This window comes from Salmo salar, chromosome ssa18 (assembly GCF_905237065.1).
Source record: "Salmo salar chromosome ssa18, Ssal_v3.1, whole genome shotgun sequence".
NCBI lineage: Eukaryota > Metazoa > Chordata > Actinopteri > Salmoniformes > Salmonidae > Salmo > Salmo salar.
Window position 1 is genome coordinate 63,734,834 of NC_059459.1, and position 23,419 is coordinate 63,758,252.

The 23,419-nt window shown below is 45.1% G+C and overlaps 2 protein-coding genes across 2 annotated transcripts in view; one reads left to right on the top strand and one right to left on the bottom strand.

Annotated features, from left to right (window-relative positions):
* The window catches only part of LOC106577633 (insulin receptor substrate 1-B), a 64,916-nt gene extending 52,719 nt beyond the window's left edge, over positions 1-12,197 (top strand). The window contains exon 4 of the mRNA XM_014155927.2: positions 7,052-12,197. Within this exon, the coding sequence (XP_014011402.2) occupies positions 7,052-7,059 (8 nt within the window). The 3' untranslated portion in view covers positions 7,060-12,197. The remainder of the gene's footprint in view (positions 1-7,051) is intronic.
* Positions 12,198-18,059: 5,862 nt separating this feature from the next.
* Positions 18,060-23,322, bottom strand: LOC106577634 (uncharacterized). The gene is made up of 3 exons (XM_014155928.2): positions 23,031-23,322; positions 22,828-22,889; positions 18,060-21,008 (listed from the first exon to the last, which is right to left on the bottom strand). The coding sequence occupies exons 1-3, from the start codon at positions 23,060-23,062 to the stop codon at positions 18,343-18,345; spliced, it is 2,760 nt and encodes a 919-aa protein (XP_014011403.1). The 5' UTR covers positions 23,063-23,322; the 3' UTR covers positions 18,060-18,342.
* Between the last annotated feature and the right edge of the window lie 97 nt (positions 23,323-23,419).

A 23,419-nucleotide genomic window follows, 5' to 3' on the forward strand; every position in this document is an offset into this window, starting at 1 on the left:
ATATTATAATAATAATAATAATATATACACTGCTCAAAAAAATAAAGGGAACACTTAAACAACACAATGTAACTCCAAGTCAATCACACTTCTGTGAAATCAAACTGTCCACTTAGAAAGCAACACTGATTGACAATAAATTTCACATGCTGTTGTGCAAATGGAATAGACAACAGGTGGAAATTATAGGCAATTAGCAAGACACCCCCAATAAAGGAGTGGTTCTGCAGGTGGGGACCACAGACCACTTCTCAGTTCCTATGCTTCCTGGCTGATGTTTTGGTCACTTTTGAATGCTGGCGGTGCTTTCACTCTAGTGGTAGCATGAGACGGAGTCTACAACCCACACAAGTGGCTCAGGTAGTGCAGCTCATCCAGGATGGCACATCAATACGAGCTGTGGCAAGAAGGTTTGCTGTGTCTGTCAGCGTAGTGTCCAGAGCATGGAGGCGCTACCAGGAGACAGGCCAGTACATCAGGAGACGTGGAGGAGGCCGTAGGAGGGCAACAACCCAGCAGCAGGACCGCTACCTCCGCCTTTGTGCAAGGAGGAGCAGGAGGAGCACTGCCAGAGCCCTGCAAAATGACCTCCAGCAGGCCACAAATGTGCATGTGTCTGCTCAAACGGTCTGAAACAGACTCCATGAGGGTGGTATGAGGGCCCGACGTCCACAGGTGGGGGTTGTGCTTACAGCCCAACACCGTGCAGGACGTTTGGCATTTGCCAGAGAACACCAAGATTGGCAAATTCGCCACTGGCGCCCTGTGCTCTTCACAGATGAAAGCAGGTTCACACTGAGCACATGACAGACGTGACAGAGTCTGGAGATGCCGTGGAGAACGTTCTGCTGCCTGCAACATCCTCCAGCATGACCGGTTTGGCGGTGGGTCAGTCATGGTGTGGGGTGGCATTTCTTTGAGGGGCCACACAGCCCTCCATGTGCTCGCCAGAGGTAGCCTGACTGCCATTAGGTACCGAGATGAGATCCTCAGACCCCTTGTGAGACCATATGCTGGTGCGGTTGGCCCTGGGTTCCTCCTAATGCAAGACAATGCTAGACCTCATGTGGCTGGAGTATGTCAGCAGTTCCTGCAAGAGGAAGGCATTGATGCTATAGACTGGCCCGCCCGTTCCCCAGACCTGAATCCAATTGAGCACATCTGGGACATCATGTCTCGCTCCATCCACCAATGCCACGTTGCACCACAGACTGTCCAGGAGTTGGCGGATGCTTTAGTCCAGGTCTGGGAGGAGATCCGTCAGGAGACCATCCGCCACCTCATCAGGAGCATGCCCAGGCGTTGTAGGGAGGTCATACAGGCACGTGGAGGCCACACACACTACTGAGCCTCATTTTGACTTGTTTTAAGGACATTACATCAAAGTTGGATCAGCCTGTAGTGTGGTTTTCCACTTTAATTTTGAGTGTGACTCCAAATCCAGACCTCCATGGGTTGATAAATTGGATTTCCATTGATTATTTTTGTGTGATTTTGTTGTCAGCACATTCAACTATGTAAAGAAAAAAGTATTTAATAAGATTATTTCTTTCATTCAGATCTAGGATGTGTTGTTTAAGTGTTCCCTTTATTTTTTTGAGCAGTATATTTTAAATTGATCTGAGGGCCTTCAAAAGGGCGCCGGCCGCCGAATGCGTCAAGACTCTAGGGCTGGATGGAGCCCCATGCTGCCTTGCCTGTCTTTATGGTAGTAAATCACCTCTCTGAACTGAACAGTATTTATTCTGCAGCCTTCTACGAATACTTTGGCAGAAAAGTGGAAGAGAGGGAGAGGCAGAGCGAGGCTTGATGTCCAAACTGTGGAACACAGGTCATAGATAGGGCATACTTGAGCCTTAAACCTCAGCCCTACAACACAGTTATCTAATGTGTAAGGTGGGCATTAGAGGTTTTCACAGATCCACCTGTACCCAGGACCCAGCGGGTCCGGATCCAGAATTCTAAATAATGTCATGAGTCGCATGTGCAGTTTTAACTGACTTGTCCGGGAAGGGCCCATATAGATCAGAACGCGACTGCTGCAGAAGGGAGAGAGAGAGACATTTTATCATTTATGCTGCTGCTCTTGCTTTTCACGAGAGTGGAGCGTGGTGAGTGTTATCTAATCAATGGAGGATGCAATTAAAATGATGGAAGGAGAAAGGAGAGGCTACAATGATCAAGAGCCGACAGGTAGGCTGCTACATAATGTTCTGAATGGAGTTGTTATACAGTAGAATGAGAAAGGACATGCACTGTTTTACCCACTACCCTTTGCTCTTGTTGGCTTCCCCCTCTCCCATTCTGTAGCCAGGGACAGGACGTCCTTAACAGATCAGGACGCGCACACACACAAGCACAGTCACACACCCACATGCTTTCTCATTCCCATTCCCCCTCAAACAAATGCCAAAGCAACAAGTCCCTATCCTCCATCGGTATCGGTACACAGCCACACCCACCCATAGCTTTTACTGCATACTGCAGGCCTTACCTGATCCACGGTACATACATCTCCCAGATGTCTCACACACACACACACACAGAGACTGCAATTCTCACTCGCTATATCTCTCTCTCTCTCTGCTCTTTGTACCGGTCCCCTCTTCCCTACTGGCTTTCATAAGACACTCTCTTTGCTTGGCAGAGGCCTTCCTATGGTGATGGCCCCCCCCACCTTGTGTGTGCATGCGTACTGTCGCTGCGACATTGTGTGTTTTAGTACCCACATTGCACAGGTTCAAATCCCTAAGAAGATATGCATACGCTCATACATACTCACATTCACACACCTGCCTAAATGAACGTAATATAACTTGACAGCCATGAAGTAATTGGCAGTGGGTCAGAGGGGAGAGTGTGTGTGTGTGCCATGGGCTCCTCGTTTCAGCCAGTGTCAGACTATTAAGTACAGTGACCCCATCACAGACAGACAACTGACGCAGATAGACAAGACACTGGAGTGATCCACAGACCGGCGTGTGACACACAGAACAAGGCATTGCATCTTAATAAACAACTTTAAGTGAGCGGCCGCGGACACTGACTCACAGACTGACAGATGCAAGGGTGACACACACACACACACTCAAATCAATCTACTTAAAGGCGCAGGAAACAGGGTGTCTTATCGTTAATGAATCGTTAAAGTGAGCTGTGACAGAAAAGGACATTGATAGCCCCAGACAGGCAGACGAACACACACAGACACACACCAAAACACACACGCACTACAATGACTGCCCCAATAAGTGAGCCATCACTGCCCCAGACAGACACATAGACAGACTGACAGGAGGACTGAAATAGAGAGAGAACAGTTTATTGGCCAGTCAGTGGCAGAAGCAGGTCGTAGCCCCATCTGGCCTTAAGAGTTAAAGAGCCTGCAGAGAGGGACACTCACACACAGACTCCCGCAGACACCCGCAGGCATCACATCGATTCGATCTCAGAACGGAAAGACAACTCAAGGAAATGAATGAGATCGATAGACAAGCAGAGAGCGGGAAGGATGGAGAGAGAGGGATCTGATTACAGTAGAAAGGAAACGCTTCCTGTCTGGTCTGGTTGCATGTGACTGCACCGATGTCAGTGGTTCGCATTTAGATCTAGAACAGCAGAAGAGGATGCACCTACTAGCCTAATGGATTGGTGCGTGTGTGTTTAGTAATAGTCTGTTTGGTCTAATGTGCCATCCATATAATCCTCTGTAAACCCCAGTCACTGTCTCCTCAGACACTCTCTGTGTCTAGACGCGTGTGTTTGTGTGCGTGCCAATGCGTTCCCTGGGTCCGTTGGGCTGATTGTTGGTGCGTCTCTCTCAGGCTGAGCTGCGCTGGCTGCTGTTGTTAGCTGGCACCATCTGTGCCGGGACGCTAAATATAGCACTGCACCAGGAAGAAGAAGAAGAATGAGGGGGGGAGGCACCAGAAATATAGACGAGACACTTTTTTTTCATTAGCAGTTAGAGAGCAGGCCTGGGAAATTTCAGGGAACAAGGGAATCCTTTCTCTCAATCGGTCACCATTCATCACTGTGTGTCACACCCTGACCATAGAGAGCCCTTGGTTCTCTATGGTGTAGGTCAGGGCTTGACTAGGGGTGATCTAGTATATCTATTTCTATGTTGGTGCTAATATGGTTCCCAATTAGAGGCAGCTGTTTATCGTTGCCTCTGATTGGGGATCATATTTAGGTAGCTATTTCCCCACCTGTGTTTTGTGGGAAATTGATTGTTTGTTAGTGTGTTTGGGCACTACGTCCTCACGGTCTTTCTAAGTGTTATTTTGTTTTGTTAGTTTCACTTAAATAAATATGTGGAACTATACCCACGCTGCGCCTTGGTCCTGTTCTTATGACAACCGTGACAGAATATCCCACCAAAAGAGGACCAAGCAGCGTATCCACGAGGTAAAGGAGTTTTGGACATGGGAAGAAGTAATGGGTGGATGCGAAACCCTTCCTTGGCGGCAGACGGAAGGTAATAATGGAGGACAGCGACGACGCCAGGGTTCGTGGCCACAGAAAGCCCAAGGACAACCCCAAGATTTTTTGGGGGGGGACACAAGGGGTGTCCGGCTGAGCCGCGGGTAGAGCCAGAGCAGGCGATAGAGAAGTGGTCGGTTGACCCAAGGAGAGAGCCAGAGCCCGCCTGGGAGTCGATGGAGCAATGTGAAGAAGGATATCGGAGAATGATGTTGGCGAAGAGTAGGCTGCAGGCGGGCTGAAGATCGGGTCATCAGTCCGGTGCCATCTGTGCCGGCTCCACGCACCAGATCTCCATTTCGCCTCCCCAGCCCGGTACGTCATGTGCCTGCTCCCTGCACTCGCCCTGAAGAGCCAGAGACCGTCGGGTAGGCAATGGGGGGAAGTTATGAGAGAAATGTTGTGCAAGTGTGTTCTGCTCAACATTCGACCAGAGGATCCGGTTAGCAGTCTGGTGCAACCTGGGCCGGTTCCACGCTTCTGGCCTCCAGTGCGCCTCCCCAGTCCGTTACGTCCTGTGTCTCCTCGCACTCGCCCTGAAGTGCGTGTTTCCAGTCCGGTACGTCCTGTGCCTGTGCCTGCTCCTCGCACTCGCCCTGAAGAGCGTGTCACCAGTCCGGTGCAACCTGTGCCGGCCCCACGCATCAGACCTCCAGTGCGCCTCCCCAGTCCGGTACATCCTGTGCCTGCTCCTCGCACTCGCCCTGAAGAGCGTGTCACCAGTCCGGTGCAACCTGTGCTGGCCCCACGCATCAGACCTCCAGTGCGCCTCCCCAGTCCGGTACATCTTGTGCCTGCTCGCCGCACTCGCCCTGAAGTGCGTGTCACCAGTCCGGTGCCACCTGTACCGGCTCCACGCACTAGGCCTCCAGTGCGACGGTTCCCAGTCCGGAACCTCCTGCGACGGTCCACAGTCCGGAACCTCCTGCGACGGTCCACAGTCCGGAACCTTCTGCGACGGTCCACAGTCCGGAACCTTCTGCGACGGTCCACTGTCCGGATCTTCCAGGGACGGACAACGGCCCGGCGCTTCCCGGGAAGGTCAACAGTCCGGAGAGTCCAGGCACGGTGTCCAGTCCCGCTCCATGGCCGGAGCCGCCTTCTGCGCCGGTGCCCAGTCCAGGCACGGCGTCCAACCCAGCTCCAAGGGCTCTCCCTGACCATAGAGAGCCCTTGGTTCTCTATGGTGTAGTAGGCCAGGGCGTGACTAGGGGGAGATCTAGTATATCTATTTCTATGTTGGTTCTAATATGGTTCCCAATTATAGGCAGCTGTTTATCGTTGCCTCTGATTGGGGATCATATTTAGGTAGCTATTACCCCACCTGTGTTTTGTGGGATATTGATTGTTTGTTAGTGTGTTTGGGCACTACATCCTCACGGTCTTTTTAAGTGTTATTTTGTTTTGTTAGTTTCACTTAAATAAATGTGTGGAACTGTACTCACGCTGCGCCTTGGTCCCGTTCTTACGACAACCGTGACACTGTGTTTATTTGATGTATCCACCATGTGGCCGGCCCCCAGCAACCTTTTCTCATATTTTAATCTGCCCTTTAATGACGATGTTAAAAACATGATGATTATTATAGACCTACAGTACATACTTGTCACATGTGACTGTTAGCTACCCCTAATAAAGGGATAATCGACCGATGGAGAGGAAGACGTATGAGAGTTGTGTTATGGTGTGCATTTTCGGTCCTTTTCCTTTCCGTAGCCTAAATATCCTCCATCAGTACGACCCTCGACGGCATTATCAATCGTACAATAGGTTCCATAACAAAGACAAGTGTTGTGTGTGTGAATGTGGAGCTCTCAATGGTTCCATGTTATTGAAATAACGATGACCTTTTCTTAGTGACGTACTTGCTTTAGTTTTGTAATAAGATGGGGAAAAGACTATATTGCCCTAAAACAATACATACACACACACACATTCTCTCTCTCCGTATTTCTCTCTCTCTTGTCCAACCTCTCTCTCTCCGTATTTCTCTCTCTCTTGTCCAACCTCTCTCTTCTCTCTCTCTTGTCCAACCTCTCTCTCTCTCTCTCTGTATTTCTCTCTCTCTCTCTCTCTGTATTTCTCTCTCTCTTGTCCAACCTCTCTCTCTCTCTGTATTTCTCTCTCTGTATTTCTCTCTCTCTTGTCCAACCTCTCTCCATATTTTTCTCTCTTGTCCAACCTCTCTCTCTCTCTGTATTTCTCTCTCTGTATTTCTCTCTCTCTTGTCCAACCTCTCTCTCTCTCTGTATTTCTCTCTCTCTTGTCCAACCTCTCTCCATATTTTTCTCTCTCTTGTCCAACCTCTCTCTCTCTCTGTATTTCTCTCTCGGGCTGTCTCACACTCCTCCATTCCATCCCTCTGTTCAACTTCACTGTATATATTTCATTTAAGAACACAATATTCTCCTGTGGATAAACAGACATAGATATTTTATTGTAGATTTGCAAACAATGTCGGCGATAAGGTGTAGTCAGTAGATGAATGTCATAATATTTAGTTCATCTTCATATCATATACTGTTGTTTACTGTTCTTCTAACCCAACCATTTCCTCTGCTTCCAGAATGCTGATGTCTATGCCCTGGCCTTGGAATTATGGGGGGAAATTACGGGAGACTTGGAGATCCCTGAGCTCCTCATCCTTTTGTGACAACCAATGGGAAGAGAGAGGAGTTGGACTGGTCACGCCCCTGAAGCACTTTGGAAAGACTGATGGAAAACCTTTATTTTGTTGCTTTCAGTTTATTGGTTGTGATACCAATGGGGATGCGTGCCGATGATAGCCCGTGAAGGGAGGACTCTCAGCCAATAAGAGAGAAGAATAAAGACTGACTGTGGACCGGGAGCCAATGATATATTTCGATCATCAACCTAAATGAAAACACAATTAACCAATCAAAAAGCAGGATTTCATCTAATGATGGCTGAATATGCATAGTATTATAAGGAAATATATAGAAGTATATATCTGCTCAAAAGTGCCTCATTTTTTGATTGTAGCCATTTTACAAAGAACTTAGCATTGACTAAGGAACTGAAGAAGCTTCAGTTTTTGTGCTCCTTTTGAAGTAGAATATGTTGTGGCAACCAGATGTAACGGACAAAGAAGAGAGCACCGGTACTGGTATATATTCTGAATAATAATAATGATGATGATGATAATAATAGCAATTAGCTGGCCTGACTGTGTTACTGTGAGAGATGTTAGCGGCATAGCTTCTGTTGACTTTATGCTCACCGCTTCAATGTAGCTGACAGATGTTTCTCTCTCTCTCCCTCTCTTTCAATATCTCTATCTCTCTCTGCCCACACCTCTCATCCAAGAATGCAGAGTTATTCTATATCCCATACCAACGTGCTCACACACTACACAATATGCTCTGGGTCAATATGTATTTAATGCACAGAGAGACACTTGGCGCTTGTTGCCGATAAAGGCAAAAAAAACAAACAATTGTATGGAACTATATTTAACTATACATAGTTCTTTCAAATACTTGTATTAATTATAACACAGAAATAGATAACTCCACAATTTCTGTACTCTTAGCCTATCTATACTGAACAAAATATAAAACGCAACATGTAAAGTGTTGGTCCCATATTTCATGAGCTGAAATAAAAGATACCAGAAATGTTCCACACACACAAAAAGCTTATTCTTTAGCTCCCGAGTGGCGCAGCAGTCTAAGGCACTGCATCTCACTACAGACCCTGGTTTGATTCCAGGCTGTGTCACAACCGGCCGTGATTGGGAGTCCCGTAGGGCGGCGCACAATTGGCCCAGCGTCGTCCGGGTTAGGGTTTGGCTGGAGTAGGCCGTCATTGTAAATAAGAATTTGTTCTTAACTGACTTGCCTAGTTAAATAAAGGTGAAATAAAACATCTATAAATACATCTCTAAAATTGTGTGCACAGATTTGTTTACATCCCTGTTAGTGAGCATTTCTCCTTTGCCAAGATAATCCATCCACCGGACAGGTGTGACATATCAAGAAGCTGATTAAACAGCATGATCATTACATAGGTGCACATTGTACTGGGGACAATAAAAGGCTACTCTAAAATGTGCAGTTTTGTCACACAAGAAAATGCCATAGATGTTTCAAGTTTTGCACAATTGCAATTGGCATGCTGACTGCAGGAATGTCCAATAGGGCTGTTGCCAGAGAATTTAATGTTGATTTTTCTACCATTAGCCGCCTCCAACGCCGTTTTAGAGAATTTGGTAGTATGTCGAACCAGCTTCATAACGGCAGACTATGTGTACACACCAGCCCAGGACCTCCACATCCGGCTTTGTCGCCTGCGGGATCGTCTGAGACCAGCCACCTGGACAGCGATTGAAACTGTGAGTTTGCACAACAGAACAATTTCTTCACAAACGTCTCAGGGAAGCTCATCTGCGTGCTCGTCGTCCTCACCAGTGCCTTGACCTGACTGCAGTTTGGCGTCGTAACTGACTTCAATGGGCAAATGTTCACTTTCTATGGTCACTGACACTCTGGAGAAGTGTGCTCTTCACTGATGAATCCCGGTTTCAACTGTACCAGGTAGATGGCAGACGGTGTGTATGGCATCCTGTGGGTGAGTGGTTTGCTGATGTCCATGTTGTGAACAGAGTGCTCCAATGGTGGCGGTGGGGTTATGGTACGGACAGGCATAAGCTACAGACAACGAACACATTTGCATTTTATCGATGGCAATTTGAATGCACAGAGATACCGTGACGAGATCCTGAGGCCCGTTGTCGTGCAATTCATCCGACTCCATGTCCTCATGTTTTCAGCATGATAATGAACGGCCTCAGGGATCTGTAAACAATTCCTGGAAGCTGAAAATGTCCCAGTTCTTCTTGGCCTGTATACTCACCACACGTCACCCATTGAGCATGTTTGGGATGCTCTGGATAAACGTGTAGTCCAGACTACTTTACACAGCCATTGAAGAGGAGTGGGGCAACATTCCACCGCCCAAAATCAACAGCCTGATCAACTATGCGAAGGAGATGTGTCGTGTTCCATGAGGCAAATGTTGGTCACACCAGATACTGACTGCTTTTCCATTTTTGTTCAGTGTTGTAATTCTAGAATCACCCACGTTTGGTAGGCTATACTGTTTCATGCAACACTTTCTGGCCATGGGCATGGTTGTTCATGCAGTGGTTACAATGTGCCACTGTTCAAACGTTGCTATAAGGTCTCAAAAGGTCAGCGGCAAAGCCGCGGGAGCAAACGGGTTTTGTACAGGGACAGACAACATTTTTTACATGCAAATCTGATTGGATACAGCATTTGATTATTGAAATATCAGCCTCAATTTAATTTCCAAAGTTTATTTTTTCTTTCTGAGGGCTAATCGGGGACTTTTCTGGGTACAGGGAACAAGCTACCAAAATCAGGGACTGTCCCAGGAAATTGGGGACTGTCCCAGGAAATCTGGGACATCTCGTCACGCTAGTCCATAGGGATAAAAGAGGTGCTAACAATAGCCCTTGCTAATGTTGGCTTACCTAACGTCTGGCTTTGATAACATGGTGTGCCTCGCTAGCTGTGGGCAACACGCTAACTTTAGCCTAGTTAGCAAAGTATTCGGTTCTGAGGCATAGATAGGACCACAACCCTCCTTTATGATTCTCAGTTGCCGTCTTTCTCTCTCTCTCTCTTTGGCTCTTACTTTATACTCTTTCTGCTATGCATTAGCACTAAAGTGCCTGTCTGTATGTATTTCTATCTGTCTGCCTGTCTGTCTGTCTATATGTCTGTCCCTTTCTTTCCCTTTAGCGCTATGAGGGCAAAATATATATAGTCTATTTTCCTCTTATTTCTCTATTAGTGGCTGTGCAATATTGTGTAAACTTAAGGTACCCTGCCCTTATTGATGTTTCAATGATGTTCAAGGATGTAGTGACCCATGAAATGACTTGACCAATGGCCCCTGCCTTCGTGTTTGTATTGGGTTCGTGCTGGCTGTTTTGGCCCCGTGGAGGACTCCATTGAGGACCTCATCAATGGATGGCCCTATCAGTGCCAAAACAAAAATATGTTTTGACAATATATTAAATAGCTAGGTACAAGTTCAGACCTTTTTTTTATTTTATTTTATGTTAAATGCTATTATAACCTTGCCTGCGCTCTTGTTTGATTTTGCAACAAAAACAAAACTGTCTTGGATGTTTGAGAGACATCTTGCCTCATTAGTTTGCCTCTGGGACACGTATGAAAGAAAGGGGTGAGAGGAAGAACTTCTGAAATTACTTCATGAACAATACTTACCGTAAGTTGCTAATATGAGCCGTCACAGAAAGAGAAAACACCCTTCAAAGAGAACCACATTTCTCTGTCCACGTTTCACTACCAGCACATATGTATATTCCGACGGTCAGTCCAAGGTGTCTGCCACGTGCACTTCATCCTCACTCTTGTCACATGACTGTCGGGACTCATAGCATAACAAAGCTTTATTGCTACCAGATTGGGATCTGTGGTCAGGGCAATTGGCCATAATGGTTTCTAATGCAGAGGTGGGATTAGGAAAGTAGTTGGTTTCCAACCTCACTGTGCCAGGTTTGTTTCTAATGAGGGTTCACTGCAAGGCACAACAAGGCAGTGATACGAGCACACACTTACACATTAAACACAAACAGTAAATAGTGTCAATGTTTCCAAATTTTTTTGGGAAATGTTTTCTTTTGTTATATAATGACTCCACAATCTTCCAAACTGAAGCCAGAAATCAAAGTTAAGTCTGATGCTTTTTGGCCTCAAAAGTGGACAATGGTCATGAACCCAGTCACCGTTGAGGTCTGAAAGCATCAATATAGATGACAAACTTTAACTTTGGAGTGAACTATCACTTTAAAGAGCCACTGAACATACCGATTGACACCTGTGTTTTTCTGTTGCTCATTAGAGAAACAAGGTTTCCTGACCGATTCCGCGTTTGGTTAATGATGTTTGCCCCCATGAGACACTAGACGGGAAGCCTATTTCACTTCCTCAAAATCCGCAGAATTAATTTAATATAACTCAAGAAATCTGTAATAAGTTTTGATGTTTTGCCGAGGATGTTTTAGCCATGCAATTTTACATCTAACTAAGGTGTTTGGTGCAGTATTTCTCAAGTTAAAAAAAATGTGTGACGTGCTGGGCAGGTTTGTCTCACTATGTATGCTATTGGATAGAGAGCAATCACTGCAGCTGTTCACCCCATGTTAGTGGGCAAATAGACATCATCAAGTCAAAACCCAAACTTTATTTACCCGTTGTGATGCATGGATGTTCCAAACTCCGTTTTAGACGAGACTGACTTTATGACCGAAATGATCCTATTTACACTTTACAGTCAATTTTGACACTAGAATGAATGTTTCTGACTCATATCGATGCCGTATGGGCCATTTCCAAATGGATTTGTTTCCTTTTAAAATGAAATGAATGAATGGTGATTATGTATAATGAAGTTTATTTGGGAGAATTCAGGGGTTGGGGGGAGGGGGTGTTAAGCTTAATTGTTGTTCTCCATGACGATAGTGGGTTTCTAGATGATGGGAAAATGCAATTTATTCCTATCTACAATTCTAAATGGGACATTCTGATGCTCTTTGACTGTGATGTGACAATTTCACTTTTGTTGCTTGAGAAGAAAAAAACGACAACAACAAAAAAGATCTAGGAGTTGTCCTTTGATTAAAGGTAATGATCTCATAAGAAGAAGAGTTGTCTAGATGTCTGTGCGGAGGGACAGATTGAGACAAAGGGAAACAAGGCAAAGTGACGGGCACAGACCGTTTTAAAGGCAGGTGGTGGTACCGGCATACTGTAGTGATGGACACATAGACACATAAACACGTACAATCACAATCATAAAGGCTTTAACAACCATAATCAAAACTGTTTAATGATTAGTTACCGTAAACAAAAAGCCTTTATTAGTCATCTCTCTCCCCAGTGATAAGATCGATGTAACTATGTAGTGGCAAGATGCCAACAGGGTTTATCACTCATCTCATTGGAATTATGACCAACTGCTTTGTTTGTGCCTGGGAAAGGCTGTGGCTCTCTCTCTCTCTCTCTCTCTCTCTCTCTCTCTCTCTCTCTCTCTCTCTCTCTCTCTCTCTCTCTCTCTCTCTCTCTCTCTCTCTCTCACAATTAAATTAGTTTCAATGGGCATTATTAGCGAGAAAAGTCGGTATCTTTCATGTCTCTCCCTCATCCACTCACTCGTTCTTTGCCTAATTAAGTCTATGTTGCGATGATTCTCTGTGTCTGTCTCTCCCAGATGGCCTGGTAACTCAACCCCAGGTTATATGTGCACCAAATCCCTGTTGGGATGAATAGGAATGAGAACACAACACACACACAAACACACACCCTGCATCTGTATGAACATGAAGCAGATGCTCTCACTCTCTCTCTGCCTTGCCCATGAATAGGATGGAATATGGGAGTAAAGGGCACATATCATCATCTGTATGTATTAGGGGAATATGAGGCTGAAACAGCTTCACCAGAAGGCCAATGAAAACCACGTAAGTACCACTGTATCTGTAGTCTATTCACTGTGGCCCTGACCCTATTGCTCTTTTCTTATAAGCTGGGTTTTGTTCCCTCTCACCTAACGCCTCCTCTATGCTTCCCTCAGGGCATGTTTAGCCTTGTTAGACTGACATGTGAACCTTGTAGTCTAAACTTAGACACAGGAGCGTAGATCTTAGGGGGGGACATGTCCCACTCAATGTTAAACAGACGTTAACAGAGACGCTAAAAAGCCAGAAAGCTCGGTGGCTTGGTCCTAGGTGAAGAAGTAAGCTGCACTGGAGCTAAGCGCTAGCTAACCGCTAACCACAAACACACTGCTTCCCTCTGTTAGGGCTGCTCTTACGTTACAGCGACCATTGTTGCTGTAACGTGACAGGACAGTAGAGTAAAGTCTTTCAAAGAGCCAAGCTGTGAATGAATGGCCTTTGAGATGGATGGATGGAGGGAGGGATGAGAATATTGCACTTGGAGCCTCCAGATCAGAAAGAGAGAGGTAGAGAGTGATCGAGTGAGTTGGGAACTTCTGCCGTCTGGTCATCATGGAGACGCAGAGTCAATGCTGTTCCGTTGCCTCCGCGGCAGTGCCACAGTTCACCCCTCCCATGAGAGATAGAGAGAATATTCTGGGATGGCGCCAAGGAGAGGTGGTAGAGGACACCGAGTTTAGATGGGCACCGGGCACAGACAGTCATGTCATAAACCTAGAGGAAACGAGAGATAGAGAGGGAGGGGGGACGAGAGGTAAAGAGAAATGAGGGAGGGAAAGAGAGGGAGTGACAGAAACGGAAAGAGAGTGGGAGAGAGCAGCTTGCCTCGAAAGCCAGAAGACAACAGGTGGATCTGTGGCTGTGAACTCCAGTTGCAAAACTAGGTAGAAGGACACACCCTGTGTACAGCAGCGTCCTTTGCCTCTCACCCAAACACTCAGCCACAGGAGATTGGTGGCACCTTAATTGGGGAGGACAGGCTCGTGTTAAATGGCTGGAGTGGTATCAGAAACATTAAACACCTGGTTTCCATGTGTTTGCATTCCATTCACGCCGTTCCAGCCATTATTATGCACCGTCCTCCCCTCAGCAGCCCCCACTGGTCTCAGCCACGTGTTAGGGTGACGGACAGGAGCATGCAGATCCACACACATGCATACAGACTAGTCATTGTAGGGCTTGGGGTACACATGACACACAGACAACAGGTGTGTGCTTACAATGTATAATGTATGTAATACTCATCAGTAGGCTATAGAAGAAAACAGAAAAAAAAGAAGTGATGATGAGATACTGGGCATTGTACATATTAATCCATCAATGTATTTGACGAAACAAAAAATGTAAAAAGACTAACATGTTCCAGAATTACTTTTGGATGAGTACGTGGGGGCTATTTCAAGCCTGTGTAGTGGGATCAAAAAGTTTATTAATTGGCTTTTTATCACGATACAAGCGTAGAATGGATGCATTTTAATACATTTAATTTCATTTCCCATAATCTGTCATTCATCAGCTCCAACCCCCATATGATGTAGCAGCATGTAGCTGTGCTCTGACCCATCGGCACGTTGGTAAGAATACAGGAAGTCTTCCTGCTTTATGACTTCCTCTCTGGCACGGCCAAACAGGAAGCTCACTCCGTGTTTGACACAGAAATAGCCTTCACATTCTCCTTTTTTAATCAATTACATTCTATGTTGTGCACTTGTTTAAGGTAATTTATTATGAAAATGTTGATGGTAAACATTGCAGTGCGTCAGCACAATTACTACAGTACAGACTGACATGGAAATAGTAAAACTCAGCAATTCCAATGCTTCTAATATCTGAAGCAATTTGATCTGCAAATGCCACAGCAGACCCAACCATTTCTAATGTATCTTCAGCCACTTTCTTTGTCCTCCTTCCTCCCACTCTTTCACAGTGTTCTTAGCCAAACAAAAATGTCTTCATTATCCCCCCCCCTCTTAATCGTGCTCCATGGGAATGTGGACGTCAATGTGTTTAGTTGCGTACGTCGTTAGCTCAGTTATTCTGTCGTTTTTGGTTCAGAGAGAGTGAGAAAACATAAAACTACCACATGTAGAGAGGGAAGGGAAGATGACGGCGAGGCCTCCCTGCTTTCTTTTCCTTGAAAGCTTCCTGAAAACCACAGACACATGGTACAGAATCCCCCTCACAGTGGGAGAGAGGGGGACCAGGGGGTAGACAGTTTTAAAGAGAGAAAACACACACACAAACACATACATATGCAAAAACAAACACACACACACAGAGTGAGAAAGAGAGTTACGAGAGAGAGCTTAGAAAGAGCCGTCAGTCTAACACCTTGGCTTTGATGGGTTTGAACTCTGAGGGAGACTTCTATGGGAAAATGGAACACCACGAGCTTTGCAGGGGAGGGGGAGGTGGGCTGTAGGGTAGTTGCATTAATCCAATGTACAATGTATTTCAACTTGATTGACAGACCCCCCCAAGCTTCTCCCTTGGCCCCCCGCTGCTGGATCCTGAAAGACCGTTGAGGACAAGCAAAGAAGTGGGTATTTTGGTGAGGCTTGCACGCTGGGAAAAGGTAAAGGGTCGTCCTCCATAAATTAGACTGTTAGCGCTGTGATTTGAGCTTAGCATGGACACATGGAACCGTGTTAAATCACTAGCGGCTGGACCAAAGCAACAACATCCCTGTACTTGTGAAATGTGTCTCTAATTCAGACTGTAGAAAATTCCCAGTAAAAAGCCACTGAACTATACTGAACAAAACTATAAACGCAACATGCAACAGTTTCAACGATTTTGCTGAGTTACAGTTCATATAAGGAAATCAGTCAGTTGAAATAAATTCATTAGGCCCTAATCTATGGATTTCACGACTGGGCAGGGGCGCAGCCATGGGTGGGCCCACTTGGAAGCCAGGCCGACCCACTGGGGTGCCAGACCCAGCTAATCGGAATGAGTTTTTCCCTACAAAAGAGGTTTATTACGGACAGAAATACACCTGAGCACATCTGTGGCATTGTGTTGTGACAAAATTGCACATTTTAGAGTGGCCTTTTATTTTCCCCAGCACAAGGTGCACCTGTGTAATTATTTTTTATTTGGATCTCTTTTAGTCCTCATTTGGACTAATCTTCCAAGAGTCCTTAAACACTTAAACATTAAAATGCAATTTATAAAACAATCACATTTTTACATAATACACTGACATATTGACCAGATAAATACCCTAACAGTCTGAAAAGAGAGATTGGTTCCTTCATCTTCCATAGTCCTGCACAACCTTCCAATTTATCCTAAAGTATTGTTTGAATTTATATATTGAAATGTTTCTGGTTTGCTCAGATAAATGATTCAATTTCTTTATTGCTCTGAATCAAAATGTTATTTTGCCTAGTGTGCTAACTCATGATCATGCTGTCAGCTTCTTGATATGCCACACCTGTCAGGTGGATGGACTATCTTGACAAAGGATAGAATGCTCACTAACAGGGATGTAAACAAATTTGTGCACACATTGAGAGAAATAAGCTTGTTGTACATATGTAACATTTCAGAGATATTTTATTTCAGCTGGGACCAGCACTTCACATGTTGCGTTTATATTTTTGTTCAGTGTAGTTTCAAAGTTAATGTCACATCCACAAGTAGTGAAATGCCTTTCTTGCTAGCTCTAACCCCAATAATGCAGTAATCTATAACAATGTAATACTAAAAATAAGTTAGAACAAAAACACAAGATATAACAAGAAAACAAGAAACTAAGTAGGACTATAACTAATCCAGCAATAATGTTTGGTATCCATGAAGTGCTATGTTCAGTGAATGTGTTTTATAGTTTCATATTTTTGAGTTCCCTTTCTCTACATCTACAGATTCCTGTAGTAAGTAAGCACTAACATAACACTTCTTACACTGGGGAAACCAAGGGGAACTGGGGGAGAAAAAAAAAAATACACCTTTGGTTTTTAATAGTCACACGCCACCTAGTGGGCTAACTAAGTACTTGGAATAAGTGCACTTTAAAAATCATTGAGTCCAACACAAGTCTAGACACGCCATTACTCCACTGTATGTATGTCAAGAACGGCACTGATTACAATCCGGATATCAGGTTGACTGAATATGTATGTGACCTAGAACTCGGGGGGGAATTGTCTCTTGACATTAATCCCAAAGTACATGTTCTTATGACAGACGCATTTCAACCTTTCCAACTATTGTTTCGATCTCATTTGACCCATTTTCCCCACCTCTCTAGCAGCAAGGTCAAGTGAACATAAACCACATTTAGACTTTCTTGCAATAGACTTTGTAAAACTAGACTCATTTGGCATCATCCAAAAGAGCAGTCTTTATCATAAAGATAAGTTTTCCATGTGGTTTGGTCAAATAAGGGACCATTATGCCAAACCCTCAAGCCGAGACTAGATAGAAAGTCTGTCAGTAGATTGTAAAGGTCCTCTGGCTAAAAGGGACTCAACTGATGGGTAAACTATCATTTTACCAACAAATTTCCAATAAGTCTTCCTCCTCCATTTCCCCTAAATAATACTCCATGACAAAACCCCCAAAAATGTGTTCCAAACAACCCTAAAATTATGGACAGTGGACCATGTGTGCATCCCAAAATGGTACCCTTCTCCCCTATGTAGTGCACTACTTAGTTTTAGATTAGAATGGGCATCTTGGGGTGAGATGCAAAGTTTGTCACTAATTGTTAATTTACTGTATTTTGTCCTTGACATCTCAACGCTTGAAGTGGGTAATTGCTGATTAATACATCCTATATTTATAAGCCGCTAAACCAATGTCAGGTGTGGCTAACCACATAAAGTAAATAATTGAGACAAAAAAGTTATTGGTGAATATGGTTGAGTCAACATAAAGTACATTCTTCCCTAAGAGAAAGTCTAACATCACATAGCAATATCAACACTATGGCATCACCTGTACAAAAGGTTAACCACACTGCAATCCTGTTAGTCTACGCTGAAATGTTAAGTTTCAACCCAATGGCAAGTCTGCATTAAAGAGAACAAGAAAATTTAAGTATGAATATTTATTATAAATTATCACATTTACAAGCACAACCATGTTCTGAATAAATACTTGAGAGCAGGGCTATGGGGTCAGGTCACATCTTTCATGAATTCAAACCAGACTGACTTCAAGGAAAGATTACCTGCAGACATCGTCAACTAGTTAAGTTCTTTCCTCATGGCTCCCAAACTCCTACCACTTTGAACATCCCCTATGACACTACCCACATCCCCCTCTCAGCGTCACTTGGGAATGGTGGGAGGGGGAAGGCCTTGGGGTCCCTTCCGTCACCTTGGGGTGACCCCCAACCCTCTGGGTGTTGGTTGATCCTTGTCCAGTGCACCGCCATCTTGGCCTGACACTGCGGTGTTGGATGTTGACTGCACACTGGGTCTGGAGCTTCCCCATGGTTGGATTCCACTGAAAGAGGCACTTCCTAGGATATCAGCAAATGGGATAGCCTTGAACCTCATGGTTTGGGGCTTAGCTGGTTGGGAGGTGGTGTCGATCGAAGGCGAAATACTATTTTGGCTCTTCACGTGCGTCACCTTGACACGTTTGCCCTTTACAACGATGCTGGTGGGTGTACGATGCTCTGCAAGTTCAGTGGGGCTTAGTTCTGGTTGAACTTGGACTCTGGGAGGGCTTGGGTGGACACTGGGGGCAGAGGTGGGCACAACTGGGGGTGGATGCTCTTTGCTGATGGGAGGCACTGTTTGTGCACCGAGATCCTTGTCCTGGGTTGACCCTGCTTTGCTTCTAGGTTTTTGGAAGCCCATGAAAGCATAGCTATTCGGGCTTTTTGAGAGTTTACCAGATATGAACTTGAAGGGATTGCTTGTCATTTCATTTCTATCCGAGTCATGTGTGTGAGACTTGGGGTCTGCATAACTAGAATGATTCACAGTTTTGTGAGATGAGTCACTGCTTTGAGAAGTTTCTATGCTGTGGACATTCTGGCTCTGACTGGCTGTTGTCGAAGTAATGGAGGTGGGCTGGATTTCAGCAGGGGCAGATACATGGCTGCCTGAGGGCCTAGTTTCACCTGGGAGCTTTATGCCCAGAACACCTTCATTCTGTTTGGACCTGGAACCTTTGGGCCTTCTGTAAATTACTGACTCAAACTTGTTGAATCTAACTTCAGGCATGAAAGGGGCAGAGCTTGTTGGACCAGGTTTAGCTTCTCCTGCAGTCAAACGGTCATGGAAAACATTGTTGCCGGGCAGACTAAAGGTTGGCTGAACATGTTTTAGACTCTCACTCCGGGGAGATTGTAGTACGGTTGGTTGGGATCCCTTGAAAACATGGCCGATTTTAGCCTTGTTATCCTCGCTAGGTGTATATCTACGAAACCAAGGCATACCGGCTCTCGTGGTAGAGCCAGGCATGTCAGTGGTAGTAGTCTGCACTTCTGAAGACTGGACATTGCTGGAGGCATGGAGGCTGTTAGAAACTAGGGCATCTTCTATGGACATAAGTTGGACTTCTCGTGGACCTGATTTGAATGTCCTTGGGGCTAGAGTATCGCTTGGGGCAGAGGAAGTTGTAGTGGAAGCTACTCGAATTCTAGGGGCAAAGCTATACTTTCTGTATACATCTGGATACCCACTGACAGAACTCATTCTCATGCCCCTAGGTATACCATAACTATGTATCCAGCTAGTACCCTGACTCTTTGCAGTGTTTGTGTTGATTGAAGGTCTGATAGCAACAGAGGGTATGTCATTGTCACTCACGATGGGAGCCAATGTTTTCTTGGGATCTTGATATTGGAACCCTCTGAGTGTATTGACATTCATGGATCTTCCAGGTTTGTAGTCACCTGTGGCTAACCCATACTGATAACTGGATGAGCTTCTTAGCCCAGGTTTCTTCCAAGGGACATAGCTACTCTTGGTTTTCAAAGAGGGGTCAGGGGCAGTTTCTCTCTCTGCAGGCTCAGAGGGACTTTGGGTGGGTTGAGTTGCAGTGGGGGCTATTATGTTCCAGAAAGAGCCAAATCTAAAAGGAGGTTGAATTCTGCTGAAAGCACTTTTAGCCTGAGTATTAGCCATTTCACCAGGGAAATAGCTACTAGGGCTCTCTCTACTTTGAGAAAAGTTAACACTGTGATGGAAGGGTTTGTTGATACTAGAAGCACGTTGGGCTTCACTGGTAGCATCTACTTTAGAAGAACCGGATTGGCTCAGAGTTGGTGGGTGCACTTGTTGTCCATTGGCAGACTTAAAAGCTGTAGGGTACAACTGAGAGCCTATGTAGCCATACCCCCTTTGGACATGTGTGGATCTTCCAGATCCATGAACACTGGAGTTTCCTTCACTTTGGTTAGCAGAGGCAGCACCAAGTCTGCTAATGGTCTTCACTCCTTCACTAGGGCCCTTGTGAGTGGTTTCAGAGGTGCTGGAAGTGGGTTGGGATTCCCTGAAGAGAGAATGAAACGTTCTGTATTTGGATTGCTCATTCTTGCTCACAGGGTTTTCAGCCAGTTTGGCTGGGATGGGGTTGCGTTCAACAACAGGAGAGCCAAATATGTCCCTGGCAGGTTGCAAACTACTGGTGGTAACATGGCTCCTTTGGATCATAGGGTTTGAGACTGAATGATAGGTAACAGAGGCACCCCAGGTTCTGGGGACAATTGGGCTACCTAGGCCACTAGAAGGGTAGGTACGGAAATGGACAGTCTTACTGGGCACTGAGCTGCTTGAAGATCTGTTAGATTGACTGTTGGGAGGCTGAGACTCCTCACCATCAGGGGAACCTTCTCTCCCAGTTTGGACTCCCGGTCTCAGCCTAAAGACCATCTGAGCCTGGTCAGATTGGACACTACTGGGGACCGGTTGGCTTGGGCTGAGACTATGGCTCTGGCTAAATATGTAAGGGTTGTAGAAAGTCCTCCATTTTCTTGGGCCCTGTGTACCGAGAGAACTTCTCTGTTCGTGTACTGCTCTCCTGCCTACAGGGAAATAAGAGTGCAATTCAGTATTATTCATACATTTCATGTCTAAATACACTGAACAAAAATATAAGATGCAACATGTAAAGTGTTGTCCCCATGTCCTGAAATAACAGATCCCAGAAACGTCAAACACAGCTTATTTCTCAAATTTGTTCACATTCCTGTAAATTAGCATTTCTCCTTTGCCAAGATAATCCATCCACCAGACAGGTGGGCATATCAAGAAGCTGATTAAACAGCATGATCATTATACAGGTGCACCTTGTGCTGGGGACAATAAGACATCTGTGGCATTGTGTTGGTGTGACAAAACTGCACATTTTAGAGTGGCCTTGTGTTTTTAGGGAGCGTGCAATTGGCATACTGACTGCATGTTACCAGAGGAAGGAATGTTAATTTCTCTACCATAAGCCACCGCCGTTTTAGAGAATTTGACAGTACGTCCAACCGGCATAACAACCGCAGACCACGTGTAACCATGCCAGCCTAGGCCTCCACATCCGGCTTCGTCACCTGCGGGGGTCGTCGGAGACCAGCCACACGGACAGCTGATGAAACTGGGTTTGCACAAAAAATTAAAAATAAAGAATCTCAGGGAAGCGCATCTGCATGCTCGTCGTCACCGGCGTCTGGGCCTGACTGAAGTCAGTTACGATGCCGAACTGCAGTGGCAAAATGCTCACCGTCGATGGCCACTGGAGAAGTGTGCTCTTCACGGATGGATGCCGGTTTCAACTGTGCCGGGCAGAAGGCGTGTATGGTGTTGTGTGGGCGAGCAGTTTGTCAATGTGAACAGAGTGCCCCATAGTGGCAGTTGGGTTATGTATGGGCAGACATACGCTACGGACACAATTGCATTTTAAAAATCAGTGGCAATTTGAATGCACAGAGATACCATGAGATCCTGAGGCCCATTGTCGTACCATTGATCTGCCGCCATCACCATGTTTCAGCATGATAATGCACAGCCCCATGTCGCAAGGATCTGTACACAAAGTGTCCCAGTTCTTCCATGGCCTGCATACTCAGACATGTCACCCATTGAGCATGTTTGGGATGCTCTGGTTCGACATGTACAACAGCATGTTCCAGTTACTGACAATATCCAGCATTATCACACAGCCATTGTGGAATGTTGTCCCCCTCCTCTTCAATCAGCCTGATAAATTCTATGCGAAGGAGCTGTTGTGCTGCATGAGGCAAATGGTGCTCACACCAGATATTGACTGGTTTTCTGAGCCATGCCCCTAACCTTTTAAAAAAGGTATGTATTCCCAGTCATGTGAAATCCATAGACTAGGGCCTAGTGAATTTTACATATTTCCTTATATGAACTGTAACTCAGTAAAATAGTTGGAGCGTGAACTAAAACCTCACATCAATTGCGTCGCTGAATTAAATGGACATGTTGGTAGTGCTCAGAGTTTTCTAGTCAGATTATTTGGACAGAGAAAAAAACATGCTGAGCCCTAAATATCAAATGTTAAGTCGTCTTGTCCTTACATTACATTTAGTATGTATGGTTACTAATAAAGTAACACGGCAGCTATGGAAGTTCACTGAGTATGTTGTTCTCAAACAGTCTAAATCATATCTTCAAGGAAAACAATTTCACGTCACAAGATATGAGGTCAAGCACACAGGTTATGTAAGGATAGATTCTGAGCAATACCCCTGGGCAGCTGGATATTGTTAACCATTAACCCAACTCACATATGACAAACAACTTCATGGACATCGGTATGACCCGAAAAGAACATTCACTTTCTGTGCAATAAGTTAAAAATAGGAACGGTATCATGTTTATTACTCTTACCCCTTGATAAACATGAACGACTGACATCCACAGCAGCTAATACCAGGCATAGGAACAGAAGTCTGTAGGATGACCAAAAAAATAAGGTTTGATTTCGTGAGTGATAATTACATTACTGAAAGACAAGTACATTTCTCATTGCTAATCACAGTACAAAGTATTGGGCAATAGTCTGAGGCTACTTGATTAAGAAAAGAACATACCTAGAATTAAGTCTTGGAGTCCTTGACATCATTGCTGGCCATCAACCAACATATGATACACGGCAGCACACTCAGATTGTAACTGACAAAGAGTCCAAGGTAAAAATTTTTTTAAAAAGCCTTGTTTCATCAACCTCTTGTTCCTCTAGTTGTTAAATAGCACGCTGTGCTCATAGATCCCCATGATTAGCATATCAGATGTGCCTGTTGCTATCTCAACAGGTGCATCTAATTCAGGACCCGTTCAGAAGAGTGCAACATTACAATATGTTTCAATAGGGATGTATTGTGTAGATTAAAACATATTCTTGTCTGTATAGAATAGGCCAGGTAATCACGTTAGTGCTGTTACATTTCTATTTGCGTCCTGAAATTTTCTGAACGTTTCA